Source organism: Centropristis striata, chromosome 9 (genome assembly GCF_030273125.1).
Source record: "Centropristis striata isolate RG_2023a ecotype Rhode Island chromosome 9, C.striata_1.0, whole genome shotgun sequence".
In the NCBI taxonomy this organism is placed as follows: Eukaryota; Metazoa; Chordata; class Actinopteri; order Perciformes; family Serranidae; genus Centropristis; species Centropristis striata.
Genome location: NC_081525.1, coordinates 17,015,144 through 17,031,300, shown reverse-complemented (window position 1 = coordinate 17,031,300; position 16,157 = coordinate 17,015,144). Strand labels below are relative to the sequence as shown.

At 38.4% G+C, this 16,157-nt stretch overlaps 2 protein-coding genes across 2 annotated transcripts in view; one reads left to right on the top strand and one right to left on the bottom strand.

Annotated features, from left to right (window-relative positions):
- tmem131 (transmembrane protein 131) overlaps positions 1 to 1,763 on the top strand; it is a 39,974-nt gene extending 38,211 nt beyond the window's left edge. The window contains exon 41 of the mRNA XM_059340899.1: positions 782 to 1,763. Coding sequence (XP_059196882.1) covers positions 782 to 1,048 — 267 coding nt within the window. The 3' untranslated portion in view covers positions 1,049 to 1,763. The remainder of the gene's footprint in view (positions 1 to 781) is intronic.
- A 2,183-nt stretch (positions 1,764 to 3,946) lies between these two features.
- si:ch211-201h21.5 (uncharacterized protein LOC555526 homolog) lies at positions 3,947 to 16,015 on the bottom strand. Its single transcript, XM_059340457.1, has 6 exons — positions 15,899 to 16,015; positions 13,820 to 14,008; positions 11,322 to 11,504; positions 4,735 to 4,846; positions 4,523 to 4,659; positions 3,947 to 4,434 (listed from the first exon to the last, which is right to left on the bottom strand). The coding sequence occupies exons 2-6, from the start codon at positions 14,000 to 14,002 to the stop codon at positions 4,072 to 4,074; spliced, it is 978 nt and encodes a 325-aa protein (XP_059196440.1). The 5' UTR covers positions 14,003 to 14,008; positions 15,899 to 16,015; the 3' UTR covers positions 3,947 to 4,071.
- Between the last annotated feature and the right edge of the window lie 142 nt (positions 16,016 to 16,157).

The following is a 16,157-nucleotide window of genomic DNA, read 5'->3' as shown; positions in this document are numbered from 1 at the left end:
ATGGTTGTGAGTGAATGTGGAAAATAATATTTATTATGTGGGGGTTTTTAAACCATTTTATGAAGGTGACATTTATGGTAACAAGAGGGAGTATTTTTTTAAATCAGACACTGCACACAAAAAAATGCATGCAAAAACAAATAACAGAAGTTGAATTATTTTATATTTACTCAATACTTGGGAGAATGTTTGTTTCTCATAACTACAGGGGCATTATGTTAACAAACTGACATTTAAAGGGTTCTCATAATGAATTAATATTTCCTAGTTATGATCAGGACAGGATGTTTGTTCGTGAATGTGGAAAATAAAATTAATATTCAAATCCGAGACTGCACAACAATAAAAATGCATCAAAATCAACATTGTTGCTAATCATGAATGTGAACCAGGCCGAGAAAAATACAAATAACACAGAAGTTGATTCATTCCATGTATACTCTATGCTTGGGAGAATTCTTGTTTATTATTGAGATTTAAAAATTTGTTGCTTTGGAAAAGGATGTACTTATTATGCTCTAATATCATTATAAAATTAAAACGACAAGGATACTATAGTTTATCGTGATCGTTTCTGGGTAAATATATTGTCCTAAAAAATTTTGCAGTGACAGGCCTAGTAATAAATATGTGGTAGTTATGATTTGGACTGAAGTTGGTTAACAGAAACTGGAAAATAATACTGATATTCTTGTGTAATTTTGGCTTAAAGTAGCTCACAGATAGTCTCCCTGCTCACGATACTATTGTGAAGCTCTTCTATTTTTAATTTTTCTTTTAGTCACTCCTGGGAAATGGCCGCAACCCCTGGTCTGCCACCACACCCTTCGGCAGCTCCATTTGGTCAACAAGCGCAGATTCAGCCTTACACCCTTTTCCTCCAACAACCAACTCGACGACTCTGACTGATCTGGTCACCAGTCCCGCCCCCTCGCCGCCAGCTTCCACCGAGATGAGTCGGACCTACAACCCGTGGAGCATGTGGCGCCCCACCCTGAGCCGACGCAGCTCCGAGCCGTGGCCCAGCTCTTCCGACAACGGCAATTAAAACTGCACATGACTGCACTTAGCAGAAGCACGTCATGGATATGATGTATTCTGTACCCTAAATCTAATTTTATAATCAGAGAATCCCAACAGAAAGCATTGTTACCTGAAGTGTAATGGGTTTGGTGGTTACAAACCCCGCAATTTAGTTCTCTGCAGCTTTTTATTCATGGGGGCAGCAATGCTAACTTTTTATTTGGATTTGTTTTAACAGAAGCCCCTAAATTTAAAAATGTCGACAGCATGGTATTCTAATGCCGGTGCAGACATTTTGCTGTTATAGAAAGGCTGGTAAATGCTGCATTCCTTCTCAAAGTTTGGTACATGGCACGCCGTCTCTGACGTTCAGTATTAATGTTGGAACAGACATCTTATTTTAAGCCATGTGTCTTATTTTCACAATCATTTTGGTTGTTACTGGTTTCTTATAAAAGTTGGTTTGAAAAGTCAAATTTGCATACATTTGCATTTAATTCATTGCACTAGGCTTTGATTTGGCAGCCAGGATCTCTCATTCTCTGAAATGTGATTCTCCAGAACACCAACAGCCCAGAAAACCATACGGACGTTTACGTTCCTATTTTAAAGAGGGCTCTGCCCAGATGATATCAAAGCCTTCTGTGAGAATAAATTGGTGATCAAACACTTAAGTTTGAGGTTCGTAATGTACATCGCCTCTATTTGTCAGCAAATTTAAATAAAGGATTTCAGCAAAACATCTTGTTTTTCATTTTATTCCATTTAAACCTAAAATAACGATAATTAAATAGCTTTTTCCCACAAAGGGGCATTGAAACTTGTGAACATATCAACATATCATTAACTTGTTAGCATACAGACTTTAATAACAAATTGAATTAGCTACTAATATTGATTCTGTTTTTTGTCTCTACCAACTCCTAGGGAAAATATCTTTCTCTTTTGCTGCTAAATGCTCCACTACAGGTACATCTCAATGAATTAGAATATCATAGAAAAGTTTATGTCAGTAATTCAATTGAAAAAGTGGAAATAACACATTATATAAATCTATTACACACAGAATGAAACATTTAATGTCTCACTTGATTTAATATCTTCTAATTATAATACATTTAATGAAGACCTAAAATTCAGTGTCTCAAAATATGTGAATATTACAAAAGACCAATTCTAAAAAAGATGTTTAATATGGAAATGTTGGCCTCTGAAAAGTATGTCCATCTATATGCACTCAATACTTGGTTGGGGCTATTTGACTTGACTAACTACTGATAATTTACTTTTCCATAATATTCTAATGTATTGAGATGCATCTGTATGTTCACCAGTTCTGTTCTGCTGTTCTGCTGCTTGGTGCTGAGCAGGTGGTGTACAGTGTGTTTACATCATTGAAGCAGCAGAGGGTGAACCTAAAAAAACAGTGAGAAATTGACAGTATAAGAAATGTAAAAAGAAAAATTGCAATGAAAGCATAACATAAACTTCAGAAAGGGTCTTGTTTAGAAAAAAAAGTGTCTGTTCCCATGGAAACTAGGAATGGGTAGTTTTTCAAACTAAGAGTGCTAATAGGTCAACTCTTATCAGGGTTATGACCTCTGTTAATGTTTTATCCTTATGCCTATATCCTAATACCTTAACCTTAACTTATTCCAACAAAGACACTAAAATGTCACTTATTTGTAAGAAAAAGAGTAACTACCTCTAATAAAAATCTTTCCCAGAAATGTAAAGCACATATGACCAGCTATACTAGGCTGAAACCTGAGTTAGGATCATTTTTACTTCTTTGATTCTCCACTGTGGAACAACCACAACGAGGTTACTTGTGAAATACAGCAGAAACAAAATAGCCTTTTCCTGCCTTACACAATTCTTCATCACATATAGTGGGTAGTGTTGGAATGTAACTAAGTACATTTACTCAAGTACTGTACTTAAGTGGAATTTTGAGGTACATGTACTTTACTTGACAACATAAAATATATGATCAATTTTAAGTGATAGACTTTCTTTTTGATTAAATCTTATAACAGTGTATTAAGTAATTAAATGAGCCATGTTTTTAAAAAATTAAAACTCTGCTTGCATGACAGCATCAATACAAATAATGTTATATTTAGAATGTATAAAACAATCTGAGTGGGTCCATTCTGCATAACAAGTACTTTTACTTTTGATACTTTAAGTACATTTTGATGCTGATACTTTAGTACTTTTACTTCAGTAAGTTTTGAATGCAGGACTTTTACTTGTAGTGGAGTAATTTCACAGTGTGATATTAGTACTTTTTCCATTAGTAAGGGATCTGAATACTTTTCCCACCACTGATAGTGGGTTATTAACAAGTGAAACATTGTTTTTAAGCCTTCTTGTAGAAAAACATTTTTTTTGTACATTGTGATTTAAAAAAGTGTTTTATTTTGGTTTTCCATCAGTAGACCACAATAGATTTTACAGTATGAGGCTTCATTAGAAAGGTAATATCTTCTGCAGTTATGCTTGTTTAGCATGTGGCTAAAACACAACTGAAACTACATAATTTCAACAAAACAACACTGATAAAATCAGACCCAATAATGGGTCTTAAGAGGTTAAATATATTGTCTTCATTCGGTTTTCAATTGAATATATGTATCATATCATATAAAAAGGAATCTTTGGAATCAGGGTGGCACATTATCATTTGCCTTCTTTCCCCAACTTCACAATCATGGAAAAAAATATTAGACCACCCTTTTTCTTCAATTTCTTGTTCATTTTAATGCCTGGTACAACTAAAGGTACATTTGTTTGGACAAATATAATGATAACAAAAATAAGTCACAAGAGTTTAATTTAACAGCTGATATCTAGCCATTTTCCATGGTTTTCTTGATAATAACCAAAATCATTATCAAGAAAACCATGGAAGACCTATTTTTGTTTCATCATTATATTTATCCAAACAAATGTACCTTTAGTTGTACCAGGCATTAAAATGAACAAGAAATTGAAGAAAACAATGGTCTAATCATTTTTTCCATGACTGGATATCATGAATCATTACTTCTTGGGTTGTCTCAGAGACTCCATGAGTAACTGACTAAACTTGGCAGCATCACACTTGGTGAGAACAAACACACTGTGGTTCTTCTTCAGCGCGTTTGTGCGATCCAGCGCCAACATGCCACGACACATGGAGCCCTGCAGCTCCACGCGGACCGGACACTCGATCCTCTCCGTTATCACGCTGCTGTCAATGCAGGCAGCCATGGCGTAGGCATCGTATGAGACGAAGCCAGGTCCAAAGTATATGTCTCTCTTGGTTTTCATGGCTGTTCTGGAGTACGCCCAGCATTTGGATGTTATCTTCTTCATAAAGGCTGCAGCAGGTGTATCCTGATTGATCAGCTCTTTAAAGAAGTCCTGCACAGATTAAATGAATAAAAATCAGTTTGAAGAGGAACAGTCGTGCATGCAGGGTTATGCAGTTCTTCACGAGCACACATCTTACCCATGTCAGTTGATTCCTGCACGAGTATTCCCATGATGCCAGGTATGTAGGGCACAGGAATTCTTCAAGAACAATATAAGCAGACTCCGGATCCTTTGCAAAGTTAAACTCTGCACACAGAGTCACATTTCCTTTTCCTGCAGATAAAAAAATCTAATTATACAAGCCTGCATGTTTGAAAATCAAACCCTGTAATTATGTTGTGGTTTTACCTTCCATGTTGCCACCCATAATGTACAGATCTTTGAGCTTTTGGGGAAAACATGGATCCAGTCTGACAGCCAAAGCCAGATTAGTGAGCGGGCCGAGGGCCACCAAGGAGACCTGCAGGAAGCACATTTTAGTGCTACACCAGAGAGCAGACACACACACACACACCACACACACACACACACACACCCCGTATATGAGGGGTATTTTATGCCAGCACACTATACTTAAACGCCTAGAATGCGTCGCCTGTGCCAGCATAAAGTCTGATTAATAGGCGTGCTTACAGACACGCGTATTGCGAGTACACCAGATAACATGGGTGACGGGTGAAAAGTGCCACGAGCGAACGTAGTGGACGCCTGTGTGTGTGTGTGTAACGCGTGTACGCCTATAACAGTTCAGCTGTTACACAGAGTCTCAGCTTCATACGGGGTTGTGAAAGCAGAACTTATAGATGAACTCCAAGCCCCAACAGAGCTGTCAGGATATTTCTATCATTTTCAGGCCCGTTTTTATTTTCTTGATGATATTTAATGATAGCAAGGGTGAAAGGGATAATTAAAATAATTTCAGCTACTTAAAAATAGTAATACTAAAGTACGACGCTCACAGCCAGTTCCCAGTTTGCTCTTGGACATACAGTTCATTACGCACCAGCTGTAATGTACAAATTGAATATTAAGTAGCCATGCGGACCTGTCCAATGAATAAGGATGCTTTTTGAGTAATTTTATGCGCTTGGACATACAGTTCATTAAGCATCAGCCGAGCATTGTCCGGTTCTGAGCTTTGTGCTCTGTGCGCGTTCTCATCAAAGGAGCTGCGATCGCGAGCAAGCTTCCCCCATATTCAAGGGATTTATTATGATGCAGCTACTGCATTGCCATGGTGATGAGATAAACAACATGAAAGTAGCTTACTTCAGAAGCGATCAGCTTTTTTTTAATCCAGTGAATGCAATGCGCTTCCGTACACAAGCTCTCCCAACAGAGCTCTATAAAGGCTGTACACAATACAACAGTAAAGACAAAACATGCGTATCGGCTCTATCGCACGGCACAATAAATCATTTTATTGCACAAAGTGCCGACTACAGATGAACCCAAACAGTAGATAAGGTGTTAAGGAACAGCACAACATCAGACAGAATCCTCACATTAACGGCGATTGGTGTTTCAGTACCACGGACAGCTCATGCGTAACAGAACATGCGCAGATCATATCCTACAGCAACCAGTTAGTGTGGAAACCAGTAAGGACACAACACCGGCCTTTAATCTTTCTGTTGTCTCACGCCAGTGTTTACTTGTACTGTTTAAGGTTGAGCCGCTAGCCGTTGTGAGAAATAAAGAACAAAATATGTTTTTCTCAAACTATGATGGCGAATTTTGAATTTAACAGCCGCTTCGCTTCACAATTAAAGCAATCTATGTTTTACCAAGAGAGACCTATTACACAGTTTAGGCTGTTTCAGTCTACCTAAATGCAATTTAAGTACACGCCTCGGCTGATGCTTAATGAACTGTATGTCCAAGCGCATAAAATTACTCAAAAAGCATCCTTATTCATTGGACAGGTCCGCATGGCTACTTAATATTCAATTTGTACATTACAGCTGATGCGTAATGAACTGTATGTCCAAGAGCGAACTGGGAACTGGCTGTGAGCGTCGCACTTTAGTATTACTATTTTTAAGTAGCTGAAATTATTTTAATTATCCCTTTCACCCTTGCTATCATTAAATATCATCAAGAAAATAAAAACGGGCCTGAAAATGATAGAAATATCCTGACAGCTCTGTTGGGGCTTGGAGTTCATCTATAAGTTCTGCTTTCACAATCCCGTATGAAGCTGAGACTCTGTGTAACAGCTGAACTGTTATAGGCGTACACGCGTTACACACACACACACACAGGCGTCCACTACGTTCGCTCGTGGCACTTTTCACCCGACACCCTATGAGGGGTATTTTATGCCAGCACACTATACTTAAACGCCTAGAATGCGTCGCCTGTGCCAGCATAAAGTCTGATTAATAGGCGTGCTTACAGACACGCGTATTGCGAGTACACCAGATGACATGGGTGACGGGTGAAAAGTGCCACGAGCGAACGTAGTGGACGCCTGTGTGTGTGTGTAACGCGTGTACGTTAACAGTGTGTTACTCTGTGTAACAGTTCAGCTGTTACACAGAGTCTCAGCTTCATATGGTATTGTTTATAAGAAAGCACAACTTACAGATGAACTCCAAGCCCCCACAGAGCTGTCAGGATATTTCTATTATTTTCAGGCCAGTTTTTATTTTCTTGTTAACGAAATCTCTCTCTCTCTCTCTCTCTCTCTCTCTCTCTCTAGGTTTGAATGATATCGAATTGATATTTAATGATAGCAAGGGTGAAAGGGATAATTAAAATAATTTCAGCTACTTAAAAATAGTAGGCTAATAGTAAAGTGCAACGCTCACAGCCAGTTCCCAGCTTCGCGCGCGGACATACAGTTCATTACGCACCAGCTGTAATTAGGTAGGTTTACCTGCCTGCAGAAGCCGTAATCGCTGTCACCCCTGAATATTAAGTAGCCATGCGGACCTATCTAATGAATATTCAGTAGCCATGTGGACAGCAGTCCCTTCACAATATGATTCCATCGGACCTTATATCTACACTGTTTAACCCAATTCGGCACTTATGCACAGTCCCATTATGTTTTACAGACATTCGTAGTTAACTAATGAGGTAAAACATTTTGTTTAAGCTGCATTTTGCTGACTTTCACTCCTAAAACAGGCTAATTAAGCCTCCGGTTTTGGCCGGAAAAACGTTAAGTTTATCTGGTACGTACGAGATAGTCTTTCTCTTCATCTATAAGTTGTGCTTTCTTATAAACAATACCATATGAAGCTGAGACTCTGTGTAACAGCTGAACTGTTATAGGCTTACACGCGTTACACACACACACAGGCGTCCACTGCGTTCGCTGGTGGCACTTTTCACCCGTCACCCATGTTATCTGGTGTACTCGCAATACGCGTGTCTGTACGCCTATGTAGAATTGTACTTAACAGTCACGCGGGTCTTCATGTCACGTATTTGAGGCGTAGTTCAGCCGTCACGCAGCCGTCACGTAGGCGTATGTGCAACAACGCGTGTACAGCGTCTGCGTGACGCCTACGTGACGCCTGTCTGTCCATTGAAAGTGAATGGAATTTACACGCGCACGTTAGACGTTTGATGTCATCGCATAGGCGCTGTACACGTGTTTTAGTATAGTGTGCTGGCATAAAATGCCCCTCATAGACACCCATGTTATCTGGTGTACTCGCAATATGCGTGTCTGTACGCCTATGTAGAATTGTACTTAACAGTCACGCGGGTCTTCATGTCACGTATTTGAGGCGTAGTTCACCCGTCACGCAGCCGTCACGTAGGCGTATGCGCAACAACGCGTGTACAGCGTCTGCGTGACGCCTACGTGACGCCTGTCTGTCCATTGAAGTGAATGGAATTTACATGCGCAGTTAGACGTTTGATGTCATCGCATAGGCGCTGTACACGCGTTTTAGTATAGTGTGCTGGCATAAAATGCCCCTCATACCCCGTACACCCATACACGAGCACCATACACACTTTCACACACCAGACACATATATAAACACAAACATACTTACATACAAACATACTTACATACAAACACACACACCAGACACAAATACACGCAAACACACACACACACCAGACACGAATACACGCAAACACACACACACACACACACACACCGTACACCCATACACACATCTATGAGGGGTATTTTATGCCAGCACACTATACTTAAACGCCTAAAACGCGTCGCCTGTGCCAGCATAAAGTCTGATTAATAGGCGTGCTTACAGACACGCGTATTGCGAGTACACCAGATCACATGGGTGACGGGTGAAAAGTGCCACGAGCGAATGCAGTGGACGCCTGTGTGTGTGTGTGTAACGCGTGTACGCCTATAACAGTTCAGCTGTTACACAGAGTCTCAGCTTCATACGGGGTTGTGAAAGCAGAACTTATAGATGAACTCCAAGCCCCAACAGAGCTGTCAGGATATTTCTATCATTTTCAGGTCCGTTTTTATTTTCTTGATGATATTTAATGATAGCAAGGGTGAAAGGGATAATTAAAATAATTTCAGCTACTTAAAAATAGTAATACTAAAGTGCGACGCTCACAGCCAGTTCCCAGTTCGCTCTTGGACATACAGTTCATTACGCATCAGCTGTAATGAACAAATTGAATATTAAGTAGCCATGCGGACCTGTCCAATGAATAAGGATGCTTTTTTGAGTAATTATATGCGCTTGGACATACAGTTCATTAAGCATCAGCCGAGCATTGTCCGGTTCTGAGCTTTGTGCTCTGTGCGCGTTCTCATCAAAGGAGCTGCGATCGCGAGCAAGCTTCCCCCATATTCCAGGGATTTATTATGATGCAGCTACTGCATTGCCATGGTGATGAGATAAACAACATGAAAGTAGCTTACTTCAGAAGCGATCAGCAGCACCGGTGACCGGGCTCCGCCCGGTCAACTTCTGCCCGGCGCTCTGTATAACATGTGGCCTTCCCAAACATCAGGCTCACCCGCCGGCATTAGTTATGATTATGATTAATAATCAATAATAATAATTATGTTAATAAATGTGAACCGTGCATGGTTCAGAGAACACTAGTGCATGATGATACTTTTTCCCTCTTTTTTATGCTTGATAATAAGTATTTATTAATACAGGACTTTTTTTTGTCACGCAGTGTTGACATACTAATATTAATACCATCAGTATTTCCCAGTATCTCAAACCGAGAAGGTAGTAGTAGCAGATTAACTGCGATAGCGCCATCATTGCCACTGAGAGAGGATTTACAGACGTTTCCTTTTTCTTTATCTTACGAGGATCTCGTAATTATGAGATCAGGATCTCGTAATTACGAGAAAAGGTGTCTATTTTTTTTTTAATCCAGTGAATGCAATGCGCTTCCGTACACAAGCTCTCCCAACAGAGCTCTATAAAGGCTGTACACAATACAACAGTAAAGACAAAACATGCGTATCGGCTCTATCGCACGGCACAATAAATCATTTTATTGCACAAAGTGCCGACTACAGATGAACCCAAACAGTAGATAAGGTGTTAAGGAACAGCATAACATCAGACAGAATCCTCACATTAACGGCGATTGGTGTTTCAGTACCACGGACAGCTCATGCGTAACAGAACATGCGCAGATCATATCCTACAGCAACCAGTTAGTGTGGAAACCATTAAGGACACAACACCGGCCTTTAATCTTTCTGTTGTCTCACGCCAGTGTTTACTTGTACTGTTTAAGGTTGAGCCGCCAGCCGTTGTGAGAAATAAAGCACGACGCGGTGCGAGCCGCAAATATAACGACCACCCGTCAACGAAGAGTTCCAGGGTGGTCACAAGGGCCGAGTTACAAATGCAATTATACATTTATATCCTTTCTTACATACTTGTTTACATTTTTTGTAACAAAATATGTTTTTATCAAACTATGATGGCGAATTTTGAGTTTAACAGCCGCTTCGCTTCACAATTAAAGCAATCCATGTTTTACCAAGAGAGACCTATTACACAGTTTAGGCTGTTTCAGTCTACCTAAATGCAATTTAAGTACACGCCTCGGCTGATGCTTAATGAACTGTATGTCCAAGCGCATAAAATTACTCAAAAAGCATCCTTATTCATTGGACAGGTCCGCATGGCTACTTAATATTCAATTTGTACATTACAGCTGATGCGTAATGAACTGTATGTCCAAGAGCGAACTGGGAACTGGCTGTGAGCGTCGCACTTTAGTATTACTATTTTTAAGTAGCTGAAATTATTTTAATTATCCCTTTCACCCTTGCTATCATTAAATATCATCAAGAAAATAAAAACGGGCCTGAAAATGATAGAAATATCCTGACAGCTCTGTGGGGGCTTGGAGTTCATCTATAAGTTCTGCTTTCACAATCCCGTATGAAGCTGAGACTCTGTGTAACAGCTGAACTGTTATAGGCGTACACGCGTTACACACACACACACACACACAGGCGTCCACTACGTTCGCTCGTGGCACTTTTCACCCGACACCCATGTTATCTGGTGTACTCGCAATACGCGTGTCTGTACGCCTATGTAGAATTGTACTTAACAGTCACGCGGGTCTTCATGTCACGTATTTGAGGCGTAGTTCACCCGTCACGCAGCCGTCACGCAGCCGTCACGTAGGCGTATGCGCAACAACGCGTGTACAGCGTCTGCGTGACGCCTACGTGACGCCTGTCTGTCCATTGAAAGTGAATGGAATTTACACGCGCACGTTAGACGTTTGATGTCATCCCATAGGCGCTGTACACGCGTTTTAGTATAGTGTGCTGGCATAAAATGCCCCTCATACACCGTACACCCATACACACACACGCACACGTATATACACACAAACATACTTACATACAAACATACACACACACACACACACACACACACACCGTACACACACACACACACACACACACACACCACAGGGAGGTTTCTCACCTGTTTGTGGTTTTCAGTCACCAGACGGATCATTGCATTGACTGCATGCTCTCTCTGGATTTTCTCCTCCCACTCTGGGTCTTTATCTTTGATCACATCCCCGAGTCCGTCAGTCCCAAAGTGGTCACTAACCGGCTCAAAGGCTCCAACTAGAGGACCGCCAGAACCTCGAAACACTGGGATCTGCAGAAACATGTGGTGCACTTTTTAGTTACAGACAGACATGTGGACGAGCAAAAGGTAATATTTAGATGAGCTCTGCACAGAGAATACTGAAGTATACAACCCCACTGTTTATTTTTCTTTATTACAAAATGTTTCTATATTCGGTTTAAATGGGAAGTCAGCCTTTTGTTTTAATCCCCCTGACACCTGGAATGATCTTCAACTCACACCCACACTGTACTCGTCGTCACTGTAAATGAGGGAAATCTCAGTGGCTTACGAGTTTAAATAGAGTCCTATAAATGTATTTGTCTATGAGCATGTTTTGATTTTAAGATCACGTGCACTGGTTGGTGACTTTAATTTCCTTTAGAGCATGTGGGTAATTTTTCACCCCTATCTTGTCATAATTATTCCTTGTATTTTGTGTTCTGAGCTCATCATCTCAGTGTAAAGCTTGAGTTTTGTGTAAAACTATTTTTTATAAACAGATATCTACATATGAATGCAGAATATATAGGCAACAGACAACGGTTGCATGCAGATGAACAGTCTGTGGAGAGCAAAAAAGGCGGAATGTATTGGCCGAAATCCAATCTCAGGAACCCATCTGCCATTTCTGATGACAATTCAGCTTTTTATTCTCTTAAAAATAACACAATTATTTGCATTTCATATGTGGCACATGCTATTTCTCCATTCTCTCTTCTGAAGTTGCTAATCAGACTGTAACAATGACCGGTGCACAGAGGAGGAAAATGAATCACACTCAAAATATGAGTGGAGGGAGGAGGAGAGAGAGTCTATAACTTCACAGAGAAAAAAAGGGAAATCATTTTAAACGCTCTGGTGATTTATAGATATTGTCACAGGTGTATTTTTAACATGATATGAATATTTCATTTTTGAAATATTGCAGGTGACAAGCATTCTAGTGTACTGCAGCAGCCCTAATCCAGTCCGAATTAGATCTAATGAATACCATTTTTGTACAGTACATAATCATCTTGTGTTAAAAGTTTTTTATTTCACATGTTTAATGTAAACAACCAGTGTGATTAGAAAAACAGCTCCACTGCAAACACTCCCAATGACTGATTTCGACCGTCTAATCTCTACTAGACTACAGAGCAAAATCTCTGAGGGAGGTGAACAAAGTGGAGAGGGTTGTTCATTACCCATTTCCTATCAATGGTTGGTTCTTTAAACAATGACTTTTATTTGCTTTTGAGTGAGAAAAGGATGAGACATTGTGTGTGACATGGATGGATTACTCAACAGGCTCGTCGACTGTGTATTCTATCCCTGCAGGAGTGAAATGGTTTATCTGGCCATTTCAAGAGGTGGAGTTTTAACATATAATTCATAGTTATTTTCTTGTTTACTTGCCAGTGATGGAGGAAGTATTCATTACTTAAGTAAAAGTACTAATACCATACTGTGAAATTACTCCACTACAAGTAAAAGTCCTGCATTAAAAACTTACTGAAGTAAAAGTACAAAAGTATCAGCATCAAAATGTACTTAAAGTATCAAAAGTAAAAGTACTTGTTATGCAGAATTGACTCACTCAGACAGTTTTATATATTACAAAGATATTATTGTATTATCATTTTGTTTACTGTTGACCAGGTAGGGCTAATTTTAACTAGTTAATATACTGTTATGCAGTGGGGGAATGTAATTAAGTACATTTACTCAAGTACTGAACTTAAGTACAATTTTGAGGTACTTGTACTTTACTTGAGTATTTCCATTTTACGTAACTTTATACTTCTACTTCACTACATTTTGAGGTAAATATTGTAATTTTTACTCCACTACTTTTTACTGACAGCTTTAGTTACTTTTCAAGTCGAGATTTAACATAAAAAACACAATCAATTTAAAGTGTTTGGACTGTTTTTATAAATTAAACCTCATAACAGTAAGTTAGTAAGTAATATTAACATAAATGCATCAACGATAATAATACAATAATATGTTTAGAATATGTAAAGCAATCTGAGTGGGTTCATTCTGCATAACGAGTGCTTTTACTTTTGATACTTTAAGTACATTTTGATGCTGATACTTTTGTACTTTTACTTCAGTAAGTTTTGAATGCAGGACTTTTATTTGTAGTGGAGTCATTTCACAGTGTGGTATTAGTACTTTTAGTACTTTATGTGGTTTGATTGATTAGCATGCATAATCATTTTAAATTGATCATATACTTCATGTTAAATCTCGACCTGAAAAGTAACTAAAGCTGGCAGCTAAATGTAGTGGAGTAAAAAGTACAATGTTTGGCTAAAAATGAATTTAAAGATTTAAAGGTTTGATAAACGTACCCCCTCGCGCTCACAGACGGAGAGCACCCTCAGGACGTTCTGACACACGTTCTCCACAGCGGCGTTCCCAAACACACAGGTGATGCCCACCACCTGGATGTTAGGAGCTGCTAGCGCCATCATTATTGCCTGAGCATCGTCGATGCCGCAGTCTGTGTCGATGATCACCTGCTTCTTTGCCATGGTCTCCTGTAAAATGAATATTTGCAAAATCACAGTAAAAAAAAAGTCTTTCTAAGGTTGTTTGGTTAAGGGGCAGGGACCTAAAATATCAATATTGAGGAATGAGAAGAATGATATTATCTTTTTCCAATTGTGTTATCCTAATATAACGTAAGTGTTGTCCTTTTCTGGTTTAAAAGCTGCGTTACAGTAAAGTGATAGTAGTAGTAGTTTTCTGAACTTACCTACTGTTCTAGCTGTTCTATTATTTGCCTTTACCGGTGGTGGAATGTAATTAAGTACATTTACTCAACTACATTTTAAGGTAAATATTGTACTTTTTACTCCACTACATTTAGCTGACAGCTTTAGTTACTTTTGATATGAAAATCATGATAAAGTGATTAGATGTTTTTTTTAAAATTAGATCTCATAACAGTATATTAAGTAACCACTTAATGAGCCCTATCTTGAGGAATTTAAACCACTGCTTACACAAATGCATCAATACAAATAATCTAATAATATATTTAACAATCTGAGTTGGTTCATTCTGCATTACAACTACTTTTACTTTAGATACTTTAAGTACATTTTGATGCTGATACTTTTAGGCAAATATAGACAGCTTTAGTTTCTTTCGAGGTCAAGATTTAACATGAAACATATGATCAATTTAAAATGATTACATATGTTTATCAATAAAACCACAAACCAGTATATTAGCTAGTCAAAATTAGCCCTACCTGGACAACAGTAAAATGCTGCTGACATAAATGCAACAAAATAATAATACAATAATATCTTTGTAATATACAGTCATAGAAAAAATTACAAGACCATTATTTTTCTTCAATTTCTTGTTAATTTTAATGCCTGGTACAACTAAAGGTACATTTATTTGGACAAATTTAATGATAACAACAAAATAGCTCAAAAGAGTTTAATTTAAGAGCTGATATCTAGACATTTTCCATGGTTTTCTTGATAATAACCAAAATCATTATTAAAAAAAACACATGGAAAATGGCTAGATATCAGTTCTTAAATTAAACTCTTATGAGCTATTTTTGTTGTTATTATATTTGTCCAAATGTACTTTTAGTTGTGCCAGGCATTAAAATGAACAAGAAATTAGAGGAAACAAGGGTGGTCTAATCATTTTTTTCATGACTTTATGAATAACAGTCTGAGTGGGTCCATTCTGCATTACTAGCACTTTTACTTTTAATACTTTAAGTAATTTAAGTATTTTGACTTCAGTCATTTTGAATGCAGGACTTGTACTTGTAGTGGAGAATGTCATAGTGTGGTATTAGTGCTTTTACTTTAGTAAGAGATTTGAATACTTCCTCCGCCAGTTTTTCTTAATAATTACACATTACTAATCACTAACCACTACATTATTTTTTTTTTAATTAACTTTTTATTGATTCCATTCAGCATTGTCCCATTAACATTTAACATCTTATACATATGCTTTCCATGTATACAGGACATGCAAATACTTCACACCAGGATCAAAAACATAAATGGACAAAAAAAAAAAAAAATTCACAATTAAACCCAAAATTCAGTCGACAACAGATGAGTTCCTTTTCCCCATACCATCCGCATTTTCATTCCCCTCTTGTAAAGACCTTTCTCTCCTGTTGAAGGACAATGCTGGACACAATCTTGTGAACATTAAACATTTAAAATTTGTGGCAAGAACCAAGGGGACCGCTCATCAAAAATCTTATTGTGTAAATATTTTGTGAAACCACCAAAAGTCAACCCTAGAATATAAATAAACTTTTTTTTTTCCCACCCACATATCGCCCAGCCCTAATAAACTTAGAGTTAATAAAGCTAATAACCGACTTATAAAACACATGCGCGCTTTACAAAAACAAAAAATGTGTATGTCCATTTTACCTCTCGGCTCCGTATGGTATGGTGAAAATTATTCTTTTGGTTTTTAATTTTCAAGCACTCTTTCCTGTGGAAAAAGACTTCTTTTCAGTCTGTGAAGTAAAGTTTAAAGAGCCCCCGCATTCGCTCCTGTGATTGGTTTACACCCTAGGACCATTCCACTGTTTCCTAACACGGGTTGTAGGCATTAACAAAGCCATACGTGCTTTTTGAGAAAATGTAATGAATATAAAAAATAAAAATAAGATACGTTCTTTAATAA

What these genes read in the sequence shown, in the direction of transcription:
- si:ch211-201h21.5 (XM_059340457.1), bottom strand. Translation starts at nt 14,002, where the DNA reads ATGGCAAAGAAGCAGGTGATCATCGACACAGACTGCGGCATCGACGAT. An exon ending in CCGTCTGTGAGCGCGAGGGG is followed by an intron (nt 11,505 to 13,819) that starts GTACGTTTATCA and finishes ATGTTTCTGCAG; the next exon opens with ATCCCAGTGTTTCGAGGTTC. An exon ending in GCAGGAATCAACTGACATGG is followed by an intron (nt 4,435 to 4,522) that starts GTAAGATGTGTG and finishes TAATCTGTGCAG; the next exon opens with GACTTCTTTAAAGAGCTGAT.